The 17620-nt window shown below is 37.7% G+C and overlaps 1 protein-coding gene across 6 annotated transcripts in view; it reads left to right on the top strand.

Moving 5' to 3' along the window:
• The window catches only part of Wdfy3 (WD repeat and FYVE domain containing 3), a 250897-nt gene that overhangs the window by 209636 nt on the left and 23641 nt on the right, over window positions 1-17620 (top strand). For all 6 annotated transcript variants that reach the window (XM_048364027.1, XM_048364026.1, XM_048364029.1 and 3 more), the window contains 9 exons: window positions 1249-1412; window positions 4234-4382; window positions 5034-5154; window positions 6130-6215; window positions 8530-8610; window positions 12088-12142; window positions 12567-12686; window positions 15275-15392; window positions 16628-16734. In XM_048364027.1, coding sequence (XP_048219984.1) covers window positions 1249-1412; window positions 4234-4382; window positions 5034-5154; window positions 6130-6215; window positions 8530-8610; window positions 12088-12142; window positions 12567-12686; window positions 15275-15392; window positions 16628-16734 — 1001 coding nt within the window. The remainder of the gene's footprint in view (window positions 1-1248; window positions 1413-4233; window positions 4383-5033; window positions 5155-6129; window positions 6216-8529; window positions 8611-12087; window positions 12143-12566; window positions 12687-15274; window positions 15393-16627; window positions 16735-17620) is intronic.

Genomic DNA, 17620 nt, shown 5'->3' on the forward strand with positions numbered 1-17620 from the left:
GGCTGGAATTTTTTTCTGCTGTGATTTTTAATAAAGTTAACAAAATGTAGGTTGTAAATATTTCCTTAATGTACAAATGATTTGTACTTGTGTAACTAAAAAATCTGTTCCTTTTATTTTTGATATAATGTTCTAACTAAATTCACTTATGTTTGAAAAACTATACTGCTACTTATGAAATGAGGCTTGAAATGGTCTTTGTGAGCACAAGTAAATGGGATCTCTTAAACTTAGAACTGGCTATCTGTATTTTTTGTGGCAGTGACTTTTTATTATTAAGAGCACATGCCCTTAATGACACTCATCTCCAAGCAATACAATTCTTAGTGTTAATTATGCTAAACTCTCAGTTTGCCACTACGAGCTGACGCTTCCTGAGAACTTACTGTGTACATAGCATGAGTTAGACCTTTACAGGAATCACCTCATTTAGTTCTCCAAAAAATTTCTAAGGGGGCTGGGGATATAGCCTAGTGGCAAGAGTGCCTGCCTCGGATACACGAGGCCCTAGGTTCGATTCCCCAGCACCACATATACAGAAAATGGCCAGAGGTGGCGCTGTGGCTCAAGTGGCAGAGTGCTAGCCTTGAGCGGGAAGAAGCCAGGGACAGTGCTCAGGCCCTGAGTCCAAGGCCCAGGACTGGCCAAAAAAAAAAAAAAATTTCTAAGGGAGATAATATTATTTTCCCAGTTTTGTTGATTTAAAAAGGTTTTAAAAGAACAAATAATTTACTAAGGTCACACAACTATTTAACTTTCAACCCACTGCTACTAGTCACTAAATTTGGCTCTCCTACACCTTGTAGAAATTGGAAATTGGAAATGTACAGGCTGGACTGTTGGTTAGCCTTCTGTTCTATGACAAATACCTGAGAGAAATCAACTTGTAAAATGTAAATGCACATGTTGGCCATCAATTTCATAGGTCTCGATATTGTCCGAGTCCTCTTGTGAAGAACAGTATACATGGCAGGAAACACAGGCACAAAGAGCTTGGCAGTCCGAAGACAGAAGGACAGATGGGAAGGGTTAAAGGGCTCCATGTCTCCTTTAAGGGCATAACCCTAATGACCTGCCTTCCTTCCTATAGGTTTCTCCTTTTAAAAGTTCTCCCACCTCCAAGATCAGACCTTTAACCCGTGGACCTGTGAGGGATACATCCAACCTCTTTGAGGCTGTAATGTTCCTTTACACAGCTGCTCCCATGTCACATACAGTATCACAATTCCTGTTGATTTTGTGCTGTAGGTTTGGTCAAGCCTCCTTTAAAACGCTCTCGATCTGCACCTGATGGAGGAGATGAGGAGAACCAGGAGCAGCTACAAGACCAGATTGCAGAGAGCAGCTCTATAGAAGAGGAGGAGAAAACAGACAATGCCACTTTGCTGCGCCTCTTAGAAGAAGGAGAAAAGGTACTCTGCTTCCTTAAAAGTATGGATTGTGGGGCTAGAAATGTGGCTTAGGCGGTAGAGTACTTGCCTTGCATGCATGAAGCCTTGGGTTCCTCACCACCACATAAACAGAAAAGGCCGGAAGTGGTGCTGTGGATCAAGTGTGGTAGAGTGTTATCCTTGAGCAAAAAGAAGCCAGGGATAGTGCTCAGGCCTGAGCCCAAGCCCCAGAACTGGCAAAAAAAAAAAAGTATGAGTTGTGTTAAGGTACATTACAAGACAAGGTGTAAGTGGTTAAGAAAGTATTTTAGTCTTTAAATGAAATTGGTTATAAGGAATTTGAGAGGTTCTGTTCTTCTCTCACATTCAAAGGTTTCCTGACCTTTTTATATAACATTTAACAGTGTAAAATTAGTCCAGATACAGTATTGTCAGTTGGTACCTAATTCTTTCTCTGTTGGACAGGAGAATTCACTATGGCAAGTTCAAGTATCTCTTTTGTTCAATAGTGTGGTCTTGTTTTGTTGTGTTATGTTCTCTCTATGTCTGTTTTTTTCTAGTTACCACCAACAACCTCAGCCCATGTGTACCCTTGCCTCCAGTCTTTAATTTACTTTAGTCTTCTTCACTCCTGGGAAACTGTTCTCATTTTACCCCCTCTCTCCCACATCCTTTGTCCTTTAGCCCTTCCCATTCCTTTCCCTGCCTCTCCTTGTAACCTGATCCCCTGCAGCAGCTATGCCACCATGTCACCACAGTTTTAAACTCTGTTCTTGACTCATGTCTTTATTCATACTCCAGGTGTTTTTTTCTCCCCAAATACCCCTTTCTCCTTCACTTGAATAACTTCTATCTTAGTAAATCCCATTTGTTCTTTAATCTGCATGTCTGTAAATCCTATATGTAGGAAGCTTGCTTTCTGTCAGATTGCCAGCTCAGGCTTAGTTACATATCCTTCTCTGTGTCCTTCTAATGCCTTATTTATATCTTTCTGCATAATGTTGTAGTAATCATTGGTTCCTGGATCTATCTCTTTCTGGGTAATGGCTTTTCATAGTCAAGCACTGTTGCTTTTATCCTATTCCATTACCTTACACAATTTCAATCACATAAAATACAAATAATGCACCCTTAAATGAAAGGGGGAAATGAAAGTTGTATAGGGAATATCACTTTACTTTTTGCCGTAGATCTTGGTATACTCCTTGAGATCTAACTGCTAATGAATAGTAATCAAAAACTGGAATATAATTAAAACAATTCTGCTTGAATGTACACCAGGAAAAACCTCGAAAAAATTATAAGAAGAAAAAAATGAAAGCTCTAATAAGTATGTGTGATAGTAGAAAAGTATGTCAGGAGGCTCAGCACTAGCTAGTGGGTAGAATATGTGTCTACATGAAGGAAGCCTTTGTACCGGCCCCTATATTTTCCTGTCACACTCTACCTTTTTTTTTTAAATTGAAGTGATTGAAATTGTGCAATGAAATTGGCTTAAATTTCTTCAATTTTGAAAATGGATGCTTTCAATTTTTTCACTATTTTTAATTGACAAATAACTGCATTTTGATACATTGTGATTTTTTTTATCAATAAACGTTTCAGAAAGATTCAGTCACTCTAACTAGCACAGCCATCACCTCACCAATTTAATACTTTGTGAGGAGACTTATTAACCTATTTCAGTCAGTTTGAAATATGTAATGAATTTTTACTACTCGAGGCCACAGTGTCATGTGAAAGACAACTGAAACTTACTCTCTACTGCTGTTTTATCTATCTGTGCTGCTTGGTCAACATTTCTCCTCTCCTAATTATATTCCCCAACCAGTGGAAATGAATTTTCTACTTTCTGTCCATTTTTAAAACATATAATTCTTTAGTGTAGTGTTTGCTCTACTTGTTTTGAGCTTGAATAGTGCAGGAAATGAATTCCAACTGACATTTATTTGACATTTATTTAGCTTGGATTTAGTTGCTGACTTTTTTTCCCCCTTTGACTCACATTGAAGTGAGTTTAAGCAAGAAAGAATTTTACTAAGAATTGCCTTCTGCCCTCTAAAAATAAAACAATACTCACATTGAGAGATTTAATAATCCCTCCTCCTGTGAGGAAAATGGAGCTTCTGCCAAGCTTGGCTTTTTACAATGACACCACAGTCTGCCAGGAGACAAGATCCAGGTCGGGAGAGGAGGTCACATTCCACAAGTCAGGGCCAGGCGGTATTGTGGAAAAAGGCTGAGGGACTTCACAGGAGAGAGACAGCAGCAGTTCCTAATGTGACTATGTTCTTTATCTTGTTCATATCCCAGCACAAGCTAATGGTGGCAAACAAGCTCAGAGAAATTAAGAAACCACACCAAATCTATAGCTGTTTTAACTACAGACCTCAGAGTTTTCTCTGGCCCTGCAGATCATTTTCTTCCTGCATCATCTTGCCTCTTGAAGGGCACACTTACTGTCCTCTCCTTCCATGTTTGCCTGAGGCCCCTTTTGCTTATTGTGTTGGTCCCTTCTGTGAGTGCAGAGACCTCATCAGCTTGTTCCTTAGAATTAAACACCAAGTACCTGGCATATAGAAAGTCCTCATTGAACATTGGGAGAGGTAGAAGGGCTAGGTGGGGTACATGGATGGGTGGACAGTGAGGGAATGAGCATTTCAGTATCCTGACAGTACCTGCAAACAAGTACTTTGTCAAAGCTCATTCTTAAAGGCCTTCAATGCCGCTTTGTTATGCCTAGCTCAGGCTTGCTATCACAGAATAACAGGAAACAGTAATAATCTGAAGTTCTTTCAGAAAATTCTACTAAAGAATATTATATTTGTGCCTTTCTTTCTAGATCCAACACATGTACCGTTGTGCTCGAGTCCAGGGCCTGGATACCAGTGAGGGGCTACTTCTTTTTGGGAAAGAGCATTTTTATGTGATTGATGGATTTACCATGACAGCAACCAGGGAAATAAGAGATATTGAAACCTTGCCTCCAAAGTAAGTAAATGAATGAAGAACCACAAAGTACAGCTGTCTTTATAAGACAGAAAATGTAACTAAGAGTGTTAACTACTCTAAGGATCCTGGCAGGTGGATGACTGGATCCCAAACAGAGATTGGCTGAGTTCTGTTCATCTCCCTTTTCCTCTGCACCACAAGGATAGAACTAATCTGGGGAAGCCTGGCACTGGTGGCTACCTCTGTAATCCTAGCCACTCAGGAAGCTGAGGTTTGAGGATCATGGTTCAAAGCCAGCCTGGGCAGAGAAGTCTGTGAGATATTTTTATCTCCAAGTAACCATCAGAAAACTAAAAGTGGAGCTATGGCTCAAAGTGGTAGAGCACTAGCCTTTAGCAAAAGAGCTTAGAAACAGCATGTAGGCCCTGAGTTCAAGCCCCACAACTGACAAAAATACAAATAAACTAATTATGAGTAGAGAGAAACTCAGGACAAAGGCAGAGGAAAAATTTGGAACTTGAGTAGCCAGGTAGCTGCCACATTATTCTCTTAAACATGTTTTTAAAGGAAAAATTGGATGTTTTACCTCTCTTTTAGTCATATGTTTAAAATAGCAGGTCCTTTGTTGAGCAGTGAACTTACCTCTTGCTGTGTTTTTGTTCCTCCTCTTTCCCTTGGCTACCTATACAGTATGCATGAACCAATTATCCCCAGAGGTGCCAGGCAAGGCCCCAGTCAACTCAAGAGAACATGCAGCATTTTCGCATATGAAGATATCAAGGAAGTGCATAAAAGAAGATATCTCCTACAGGTGAGTTGATATAGTAGTACTACAGGTTTCATCATGTTCCTTTGTTTGGAAGATACATCATTTTAAAACTGATAATACACCATGAAAATCCACTGAAGCATTTGCATTATTTAGACAGACTCCAGTCCTCTGAGTGCATAGCACTGAATAATGTATCTCTCTCTTTTTTTTTTTTTTTTTTTTTGCCAGTCCTGGGCCTTGGACTCAGGGCCTGAGCACTGTCCCTGGCTTCTTTTTGCCCAAGGCTAGCTCTCTGCCACTTGAGCCACAGCGCCACTCCTGGCCATTTTCTGTATATGTGGTGTTGGGGAATTGAACCCAGGGCTTCATGTATAGGAGGCAAGCACTCTTGCCACTAGGCCATATTCCCAGCCCCGTATCTCTCTTTTTTAAAACACAACCTAAGATTTAAATTATCTTTGTTAACCATTTTTGCCTTTGCAACTTTTTGTGTGTGTGTGTCAGTCCTAGGCTCTTGAACTCAGAGCCTGGGCACTGTCCTTGAACTTTTTTGCTCAAGGTTAGCACTGCCACTTGAGCCACAGTTCTACTTCCAGCCTTTTGGTAGTTTATTAGAGATAAGAGTTTACGACATTCTTGCTTGGACTGGCTTAGAACTGCAATCCTCAGATCTCAGCTTCCAGAATAGCTAGGATTGTAGGCATGAGCCACCAGTGTCTGATGCAAGTCAACATTTTAATTGGTTTTCTAATAAAAAATTACATAATATCTATAATCTTAGAAACATAATTTTAAAGTTATTTTATCTGTTTTTAAAAATTTTCTAAATATATTGAGCAAATTTTTTAAAATCTTCAATTGTGTAGCATAATCTTCAGAGAATTTCTAACTAATAATGCTGTTCAGCCAAGAAATTAACTTCAGCGTTACAGAAATTAACATTAGGAAAGTTAATTCGTAATTTTACCTGTGATCTGTTTTCTCTTAACTTTGTTCTCTCTGTAATTGTTTCAGCCTATTGCTGTTGAAGTTTTCTCTGGAGATGGACGGAATTACCTCCTTGCTTTTCAGAAAGGAATTAGGAACAAAGTCTACCAAAGGTCTTGTTTATTAAGAATGTTTTATGCTCTTATCATGGGAAGCTATGGAGGGGAACCTGTTACCAACCAGTTCACCTAGCTTTTGAAAATATAGAATGTATATCAGTGAGTCAACAGCTTTAAAGAAAATACTTGTTTAATTTTTGCTAGTTTCTTAAACTATGATTATTTTATAACTTTTAGAATGATGCAATTCTATTATGAAATGTTATTTTTCCTTCTGGTAACTTATAGTTATCAAAGGCTACTTTTATCATAGTTTTGTATCTCTAGATGTGAGAGGGGGATGAACCTGTGCTTTAATAAATATTTAAGGCTCAAAATAGGCTTCTTCAAAATGAAAACAATAGCATCCCATGTTGTTGAGCTTATTGGTTGAGTTTGCTTAGAAATTATATGCACATGAGTCTCCTCTGGCCTTGAAAGGGAAGTTGTGTACCTTCATTCTTAGAAAAAGTAGCATATCCAAATAAACTGTTGCTCTCATCAATTTTTTTCACCAGTAAATTATATATAGATTTTACTATTTAAAAGAAAAAGAGTAGACACAGGGTAAAAAAAGACAAACAACTACAAAAGCAATACTTTGAAAACTGTTTGGTGTAAGTGAACTGAACACCTCATGGGGGGAAAGGGAAAGGAGGAGTGGGAGGGGGGTATGTGGGACGAGGTAACAAACAGTACAAGAAATGTATCCAACGCCTAACGTATGAAATTGTAACCTCTCTGTACATCAGTTTGATAATCAAAATTTGAAAAAAATAAAAGAAAAATAGTATATACCCATAATGCTGGATGATGTTTTGTGAGATAGTTGTGATATGTACGTATCCCATGCTGGGCTCAAAGCAGTGCTCCTCCTCCTTGCTCCAGTCCCCTGAGTTGCTGAGGAGAACACGCCACCACACCCGGCACTTAAAGACACTCCTGGGATGTGCACATAATAAGGCTTCTGTGAACCCACCATAGACATGAGAGCCTCTGTCTTATTCTCTGAAGGGAGATAGAAATCCTCACAGTCCCTCTGCTACTAGAAGTTTTGTGTTTAGATTCTTCCAAGAGAAATAATTGCTATTGTGTAGCAATGTGTGTCCGTACAGTGCAGTACAGTGCAGTCATCTCCTTCATTCAGAGTCCCGTGTTCCTGCAGACTCCTCAGGGGCAGAGAAGTACAAATACTTTTTTCCTAGTATATGTATAACTCTGAAACAAAGTTTAACTTTAAAAATAGATACAGTAAGAGATTAACAACAACTAAAATAAACTTGGAATGATACTACAATATGCTACAAGGAGCTACTTGTGAATCACTTATTTCTGGATTTTTCCATGTAATATTTTGGACTACCTTTGGCTGTGGGTAACTTAAACTACAGGAAGCAAAGGTATATAGCTTGTGGAGGGGCAGGGCACTGTAGTGTGGTCTAAGTACTAAAGAAAAAGAACTGAGATTCACTTTATATAAGTAACATCAGTGTCTAAAAGCAGTATTGTTTTCAGCACTAGGCAGTTATTTGCCCTTCATAACTAGAAGCTGTAGTGAGATGAGTTCATCTTCTTTGTGAAACTGCTATGTACATGTAACATTCAAGATCCACATTTATTTCAGGAATTTTCTCATACTTTTTTTTCCCAAATTTACCTTGATATATATGTCAACTCTGATAAAGCTTCTGTGTACATAAAAGTCCTCTCTTTTATGTGTCTTCATTTGTTTGATGAAGTCTCCACTGTCATTTGTTTAGCTGTCATCATTACTTACTCTCAGATGAATATATCTGTAATCCTCTGTTCTGCTTCATTAAGTTGACTCAGTTACTAAAACTCAGTGTTAGAAACTGTGTCACTCCCTCCCAGCCCTGCTTGGGTATTGTGATAGTGAAGGTTATAGTACAAAGCAGCTGGGTGCTGGTGGCTCACACCTGTAATCCTAGCTACTCAGGAGGCTGAGATGTGAGGATCTCCACCCATTAGAAAGTCCTTAAGACTCTTACCTCCAATTAACCACCTGAAAACAGGAAGTGACACGGTGGCTCAAAGTGGTAGAGTGCTAGCCTTGAGCAAAAGATCTTAGGGACAGAGCCCAGGCCCTGAGTTCAAGCCCCATGACCAACCAAAACATACAAAGCAGTAAACTGCTATGAACTATCTTATTTGGTTTTCTGATTGTCATCTGGTCCCTTTGCCTGCCACTTTCTGGCTATAGGGAGGTCATGTAGCAGTGAAGATCTAAGTTAATTATCCTATCTTTAAGGCATCATTAGATCCTCCTAAGGCTTCATTTGCAATTTTATGCTGTTTTTTAATTTTCCAGGTTTCTGGCGGTAGTGCCATCTCTAACCGACAGTTCAGAATCTGTGTCTGGACAGAGACCCAACACCAGTGTGGAGCAGGGGTAGGTGCTTTATTTTTTCCTTGCTGGAGTTTACTCCTCCAATTAAGACGATTCATATCTAGAGAGTATTAGTTGATGTTTCATTTATGTTTGTCTCTATGGAGAGCAGTAGGAGAAACTTTAACTCCTGGAAACTAGGACAAAATCAAAAAAATATCCATAATCATTCATGGTAAATCACTGCCCACGTTTTCATAGATTTTAAGTTGCATATACTACTGTGTGTATTCATGAATTTATATTCTGAATACAAACCTTTTTTCTGCTTTTTCCAGTGTTATATTTACATATTCACACATTTTTAGAAAATTCTTCAGAAGCAATGACTTTTAGTCAGTACCTATTGATATGTGTATATACCTATATGCATATATATTTCTCTTATCTGTTGATATTTCTTTTATTTGTACCAGGTTTTCTTATATTAGAAATGTGACTCATGGGGCTGGGAATATGGCCGGCCTAGTGGCAAGAGTGCTTGCCTCCTACACATGAAGCTCTCAGTTCGATTCCCCAGCACCACATATATGGAAAACGGCCAGAAGGGGCGCTGTGGCTCAGGTGGCAGAGTGCTAGCCTTGAGCGGGAAGAAGCCAGGGAAGGTGCTCAGGCCCTAAGTCCAAGGCCCAGGACTGGCCAAAAAAAAAAAAAAAAGAAAGAAATGTGACTCATTACTTTTTAAGGTGGTGTCCTTAGTAAGATAAGGTGCATGAGTTGTAAGGTTCTTGATACACAAAATGAAGCTGATAGCCATAAACAATTCAAAAGCTTAAATTCCACCATTGTTAGATAAGTTCACCTATCTCAATAGATACTTTAAGCTTTATATTTTAATTTTTAAGACCTTACAGACTCTATAAAATGCTTTTTCATTTTTAAATGTTTTTCACTAATTACTAGTAAGAAAATTTTGTTGTTCATTATAAATTACCCACATCCTTTGCCCATTCTTCTTTGAATTCTTATTGTCAGTTTGTAGGGGATATCTCTATAAGGTATTTATCACTCCTCTGCTTACCCTGTTGGTTGCAAATTTCTCTATTCCTCTCTCTTTTGTTTGACGTATAATTTAAACGAGCTGGTAGATATGCAGACCTGTCACTGGTTCCTTTTACTCGGTTATAGATATTTTTAATCGTAGACAACTTTGCCAGATGAAGTCGCCCTTTCAAGAATTCATACACCTACCAGTTGCTCAGTGCTTTGGGGGCTGCAAACTGATCAAGAACAAAACGGGAATTTTATAAATTACAAATAAAAGAATTTCCATCTGTGTACATCTAAGTATATTAAGTTGATGTATATTCCTCTAAAGTTTTTGCTTTTCTTCTACAGCTAAATATAAATGCTAAATGCATGCTTCTGTTAACATCAGAATGATACTCTGCTGTGTGTAAACCATTGTGTTGTTAACATAAATACAGGAAGTAAAGGCATGTTGGAACACATTGGAAGGCAGAGGCAGAAGGAGGCAAGTTAGAGAAATTAGGCTGCAGCTCAGTGGTGGCATGCTATGCCTACCATGCACAAGGCTCTGGGTTTGCTCCCTACTGCCAGAAATAGGTAGGTAGTATGTAGGGTAGGCAGGCAGGCAGATAGATAGGTAGATAGATAGATGATAAACTCAAGAAGTGAATATTTTCCTGAAAACACATTAAGCCTTTTTCTACTTTAAAACAAATTGCTGGTTCTTTTCCCTGTGATAGAGCATCTTGAACTTGTTCTCCCATTGTTCTTAAGTCTGTGTTGAGTTCACAGTTCTTTAACTTTTAAAAGTTCTTTTCTTTTTTATTTTTAAATTTAATTTTATTGTAAATGTGATATATAGAGGGGTTACAGTTACATAGGTAAAATAATGAGTATATTTCTTGTTGAACATTGTTACCCACTCCCTTGTTTTTCTCCAACTTTCCTTTCCCCCGCCCCACTCAAGTTGTAAAGTTCATTTCCAATATAGTGTTTTGTAAGTATCGCTGTTGCATTGGTTCACCCTTTGTCCTTTGTCTCACTATTTAGTTTTCCCCTTCCCACAAGACATAGGGTAACAAAATAAAAAATAGTAACAATGGGATAAACCAAAGGAAAAAAATGCAAGAAAGAAAAAAGAAATACCTTCACGCAGTATATTAAAAACAACAAACAAAAACATCTTGTTTCCACATTTTGGAGTTCATTTCAATTAGCATCATTTTATATGGTCATATATACATAGCTACTAGAGCTATTGTGATCCTCTGCTAGGACTATCCAACACATATACTAATTATTACAAATGTGGGAAACCATAGAGCCTATGTTTCTTTGTGTCTGGCTTGTTTCACTTAATATGATTTTTTCCAAGTTTTGCCATTTTCTTATAAATGGGGTGATGTCATTCTTTCTGATGGAAGCATAGAATTCCACTGTGTATATATACTACATTTTCTTTATCCATTCATCTACCAAGGGGCATCCGGGTTGGTTCTGTATCTTAGCAAGAGTTCTTTTCTAACTTGAATGTTTCTTTTCAGTATTCTAACTTTCACACTTCCTTTCAAGAGAGACTAACTTGCATATTCGGTTTACCTGATTGAGAGAATTTATATAAAATGGAAAGCAGTGTCAGTATTATTGTGCTGTATATTGTCTATGACAATCTAAAATTTGCATCTGTTGATTTCCTTTCAGATACTTAAATTCATAAAGACTCTTCCCATTTTCTTGCTCTAACCTTAATTCTCAATATTATAAAGCTGATAAACCTTTAGTAAAATTTAATGCATTTTAAGACAATGTACTATCTAAAATTATGTGTAAATTTTATATTTATAAAATAAAATATGAAATTATATATATAATATAAGCAACTATGTAAATACTATAAAAATATAGTATAAAATACATTTGTATTTACTTATTCAGTATCACTATTAGGAGATGTATATATGCTTTTTTATGTGTAAGCTACTCAACAATATTTCCTTCTATTAACTTTGGATCTGTTTACATAATTTTATTAATAGAAAATTTAAAAGTTGAATTAGATTGTTTTTCTAACTCTTGATCTTAGCCTAGAACATCACATACATATATATGTATTTCAAGATAATAAGAGGCTTTTTAGCTTAAACATGTAAAAAAGTTTAAATATTGACCCATTTACTGGGTGTGGAGGGTTGTGTGTTTGTCTGTTAGGCACCACTTACCAATGGATATACACACATATAAAATACTACATCCCTGTGCACACATGCAGAATCAAAAAATGAAAACAAATACTTTTGCTGATATTCTCCATTTTCTTCAGTTCTGTTACTTTTTATTTCAAAGTGTTGGTGATAACATTTAAGATGATTTCATGACCTCCTAAGTCCCCTGTAGTCTGAAAGATTCCCGTATCAGATAACTTAAAATTTTCAACTTCAGACCTGTTCATCTTAAAATTACGTTGCCTGTAAATTATTTTATTTATTTATTTATTTATTTATTTATTTATAGATCTGGATTGCTTAGCACTTTGGTTGGAGAGAAGTCTGTAACTCAAAGATGGGAGGTAAGTTTAATGAAGAGATAATTTCCTTAGTACTTTGTAATCAGTGCTATAAGTCAAAAGCACTTTTTTTTTTTTTTTGGCCAGTCCTGGGGCTTGAACTCAGGGCCTGGGCATTGTCTCTAAGCCTCTTGGTGCTCAAGGTGAGATCTCTACAGCTCTACTTCCAGCTTTTCCTGAGTAGTTATTGGAGATAAGAGTCTCCTGGACTTTTCTGCCCAGGCTGCAAAAGTACTTTTAATTTTCCATAAAATGGATATCATAAAGAAAATTTTTCTTTTGATTTTTTAGGGTAAACAAAGTATTTTTGTTTTTTCTGAAATCTATTGAAAAGAAAATGCCCTGAAGTTCATTTTGCATATAGTTTTTAATAAGCATAGTAGCAGCAAGTGGTTCTCTAAAATGTGTCTTTATTATCTTTTGCAAGAGAGGTGAAATCAGCAACTTCCAGTATTTGATGCACTTGAACACTTTGGCGGGCCGATCCTACAATGATCTCATGCAGTACCCAGTCTTTCCCTGGATCCTGGCAGATTACGACTCAGAGGTAAATCTCAAAACAGTTTCACTCAATTGAATACATTTGCAGAAATAAGATACTAAAATTGCTCAGTATTTTATTTACTTTGTAGTTTAGTTCCCCTGTAGGGACAGACATCTACTTCCAGGTGATGAGAAGTATTTCAACTTAGTCATGTAAACAATTTCAAATAATTACTTACTCCCCATGCCTTCAGTTTCCTTGAGTCATAATTAATTTGCCTTCATCTGTTAGTGTCAGACCCCATCTCTTTAGTTTGATTTGTTTGCTAGGAAAATGTGAAATGACCTTTCTGCAAAATATTTCTGCCAGATAAAAGGAATTTTTTGTACATTTTCCAAGAAGCTTTGGAAGAATATTTTTCATAAGTAAGCATGTTCATGATTGAGGTATCAGTAAGTAGTCACATATAATGTTACCTCTTCTTTCTTCTTTTACCTCCTATCTAATTAGTTCAGATGAATCAGTTATGGGGAAAAATAAGAAAAGTTTTGCTCCCAATAAAGAAACATGGAAAAGAAAAAAAGTCACTCTTAAAATTGAGCCAGGTGTGGTGGCTCATACATGTAATTTCAGCTGTCCCAAGAGTCAGACGAAGGAGAATCATCTTTTCAGGCCAGTGCAAGCAGTTGGTGCACAAAACCATGAAAATCAAGCCAAAAGCAATAGAAATAAATTCAAGCAAGTTCACTCTGAAAAAATCTGGGATGCTTTGATCATGAAAAATTTTATACATCAGTATACTAGGGAAAGAGGTAAAACTATCCTCAGAAAACGCTAGTATAGTGAAAGAACGGAACTGAACCCTCTCCACACGATCGTGAATACCTTTTGCACTTACATTTGAATGCATATGTTGCATACGCTGTTAAAGTATTAAAGTACATGCCTAGTGCACATTTTGGTACAAAAATTATGCACTAGGAAAAGAAAAGCTCTGGAATAAGTCTGATAAAAAATGAAAATATTTTTCCTTTAAGTTAACCAAAGAAAGATATAGGAAATCCAAAAAGATTTAAGCACATTTTTGTGTGGATTATTGGGGACTGTAACAACACGTACTTGAACATATATCTCAAGAGGAACATTGCAGGTCCCTTCCTGAACTTTGACTCCTCTACCTCATTCTCGCCTTACTTGTCTTGCTTGTGTCTTACTTGTAGGTTCCCAATACTTCCCTTACTGCTGTCCTGCATGCCCCATTCATCTGTAGCTTTTCCCAGTTGGGCCTGTCTGGCATTACCTGAACACCTACATTGCACCTATATCTCTTCTCCACGAATAATTCACCTAGCTAGCTCAGTGCATCACTGAAGACACTTAACCATCACTCCTCTGCAGGAGAGCACTATTCTTTCTCTCCTCTGTCTACTTCATTCCCCAACTGCATTGTAGCTCTTTTTATCCCTTCTTATTCTCACTAGTTTTTGTTTGCAGTAAGTTGTCTGACCCTATTTAATTGTAAGATTTTTGAACACAGAATTCTTTTGTATCACTCAATTCCCAACCTCAGTGGCTGACCCTTAGTATGCACTTTAATATGTGTTGAATTAAATATAAGGTACTTTGCATGTAGACTTGGCAAGGACAATATAATTATTAAACTTATGTTTGTCAATGTCAGTTTCTCCTGAAAGAGGTGTGTGTGTGTGTGTGTGTGTGTGTGTGTGTGTGTGTGTGTGTGTGCAACACACCAATGCTAGGGCCTAAACTCAAGGCTTGGTTGCTGCCCCTGACAGGCTTTTTTTGCCCAAGGTTAGATAGAGCTCTACCACAGGATTTTACTCAAGGTTAGAGCCATAGCTCCATTTCTGGCTTTATGATGGCTAATTGGAGATAAAAGTGTCATGGACATTCCTGTCCAGGCTAGCTTCGAACAGTTGATCCCTGATCATCAGATCTCAGCCCCCTGAATAGCTAGAATTGCAAGCATGAGGCACTGGCCACAAAAGATTTTTTCTCTTACTGTAAAATTTGTCAGTTTGATGCCCTATAAAAAGACAAATATGCCGCAGGCAAGTATTTCTACTTTCTGCTTTTAAAACCTAAGGGAGTAAGTTTCCTTTCATATATATAAGTTAGGTCAGTACAAGATGAATTTTCAAATATTGCTAGTAGACCAAAAGAATTTATTACCGTTGGATGTCAGTTGATCTGATAGTTTTGTTGTTGTTGTTGTTGTTGTTGTTTTAAGAAAAAATGAATTGGAAAATGGTCATGAGTGAAGTTGGAGGGAACCCGGAGTTGGGGGAAGGCACAGAAAGGAGATTTGGGGAGTGATAGAGGATAATGATGAATTGGATCTTTTGTATCCACAGTGTTCTGCTATGCCCTTGCCAAGAAACAGAACTATTTTCTCCTTTCTCCTTCCTCCCCAAGGCCTAGATTCAAGTGCCTTCCCAGGAAACTTATAATTCCCAAAGCAGTTGTCTTCAGACTGAATCAGTTAATCAGCTTTCATGTATCTGTTTATAAAACATGGGTGAACAGTCCACACACAGCAGATTTATAAATAATCATAGTGTACTGTAGGTATTATATCTAGATTGGCAGAGTTTAAGGGACTTGACATTAGCTTTTGTTTTGTATTGCAGGAGGTAGATCTTACTAATCCCAAGACATTTAGAAACCTGGCCAAACCAATGGGAGCACAGACAGACGAACGATTGGCTCAGTATAAGAAGCGGTTTAAAGATTGGGAGGATCCTAATGGTAAGCAACTTTTTCTGTTAATGGCCGTTGCTCCTAAGTTTCAAAAGTAATCGGTTAATAGTCTGACATCTTGCACACTTCCTCAAGCTGCTTGCATATCTTTATGTTTATATATGCTATATGTGCGCACTCTAATAAATCATTAGAGCAGAATAATCTTTTTGCATGCAAAAATATAGTCATGCCTCAGAGGCATTTGCTAGCTCTTCAGAATACTGCCAAAAACTTCAGTATGTCTGCTTTGCAAGTGGCAGAAATGTCCTATCATAATCTATCTTCATCTCTAGTCAGATTTGGTCCAAGGTACACTTTCATATACTGGCTCTTATTGATCCATGTTTTTGCCCTCTTGCACTTAAAAATGTGAATTGACTCCCTTCTTAAACTGTATAACTTACTGTTGAAATTTATGTTTAATGTTTATTATGTTTCCCCCTCAAACTGACAAAACAGAAGTAGGAGAAGCCTAAGCCTCTTAGTATGACTGTCAATTATTCTCTTCTCTCTCTCTCTCTCTCCCTCCCTCCCTCCCTCCCTCCCTCCCTCCCTCCCTCCCTCCCTCCCTCCCCCACACACACCTCCTCCCCTCTCTCTCTGCCTCTACTAAGGAGGATTTGTAATAGTAGTAAATAATATGTTCATGCACGTCAGTTTAGAGAAGTACATAGTTGGGCTGGGAATATGGCCTAGTGGCAAGAGTGCTCGCCTCGTATACATGAAGCCCTGGGTTTAATTCCCCAGCACCACATATACAGAAAATGGCCTGAAGTGGCGCTGTGGCTCAAGTGGCAGAGTGCTAGCCTTGAGCAAGAAGAAGCCAGGGACAGTGCTCAGGCCCTGATTCCAAGGCCCAGGAGTGGCAAAAAAAAAAAAGAAGTATATAGTTGCATAGCCAGAATCTAGTTTTTTAAAGTTAGGAAAAATATTCTTCTTTAGTGGAAGACAGTTTGTTATTAAGGGTTAGCTATTCAGCAGTAAACCTCAAAACGGGATACTGTTAGCTTTGCTAACTTTTAAGGGATAGCCTGTGAATGAGTCCTTTGGATTAGTGCTGGATAATATGCACAAGAGATAGTGATGTCATGGTAAGATTTCCTGCTAAAAATGCCAACAATTAACTGCATTTACTGTTGCAGTCATCACAGTTACAATTGCTAGACTTTCCAAGCTTATTAATGCTAATGATTTTTGTGTTTCCTATTGTTTCTTATTTACACTGTAATTGTATGAAACAGGAGAAACTCCAGCATACCACTACGGGACCCATTATTCATCTGCAATGATTGTGGCCTCATACCTTGTAAGGATGGAGCCTTTCACCCAGATATTCTTGAGACTACAGGTAAAACTCTTAAGTTTGGAATTTTGCCATTCTGTTGCCTGCTTCTCATTTTTAAAATATTTTTACTATACCTTATTTTTCGTAGTGTTAGTAGCCAATCAGAATTAAAGCGGAATTTATGGGTAGACCAAAATTGGTTAATAAACTACACTTCATTTAGAACTACTGGAGTTCTTTAGCTAAAAATCAGCTTCCAGCCACGTCCAGAATGCAGTATGTGAGGGAAGGCATGGGGGAAGAGGTGAGGAAGGAAGTAGAGCTGGTCTGGGGAGAACCTTGGCGGCCATTGGATGGAGGGCTTTGGCATTTTCACAGTGAACATCTCTTAAGACCAATTATGCCATGATCACTTCAAACATAGCATGGGGGACCTTGATTAGGGGAGGGGGATAGTATATCTAGGAACCTCAATAGGGAAAGAAATACCTTTCCTATTTGAACTTGTTTTATCAACCTGTAACTTTGATTACCCTTTAAGTTCTCCACATCATTTTCATTATTATGAAAACTTACCACATTATATATCTAATGTAACTTGACTATTTCTAACTGTAATGGTTTACATTTAAATTTTTCCTAGTAGAATATTGTCAAACCAAAGAAATACTCATATTTCCTTAGAGTCCTGTTCTCTCAAAATTTATATCTTAAAATGACTTTCTTTTTACAATCTTTGTATTTGGATTTCACTTTGGTTATAAAAACAAAATACATTGAGCATTCTTTGTAAGGAAAATTCCAAAGAATATGGAGGGTTGGGGTGATTATTTTTAATCTTGCAATTTTGACATAGCACAATGAGAAATTGAAATGTCATGAGACGTTTGGGAGTTGAAGCCTGGGAGCTGGACAGGAGCTGTGAGGTGGGGATGGGTCTCTCTAGTGA

This window comes from Perognathus longimembris, chromosome 16 (assembly GCF_023159225.1).
Source record: "Perognathus longimembris pacificus isolate PPM17 chromosome 16, ASM2315922v1, whole genome shotgun sequence".
Classification (NCBI taxonomy): Eukaryota; Metazoa; Chordata; class Mammalia; order Rodentia; family Heteromyidae; genus Perognathus; species Perognathus longimembris.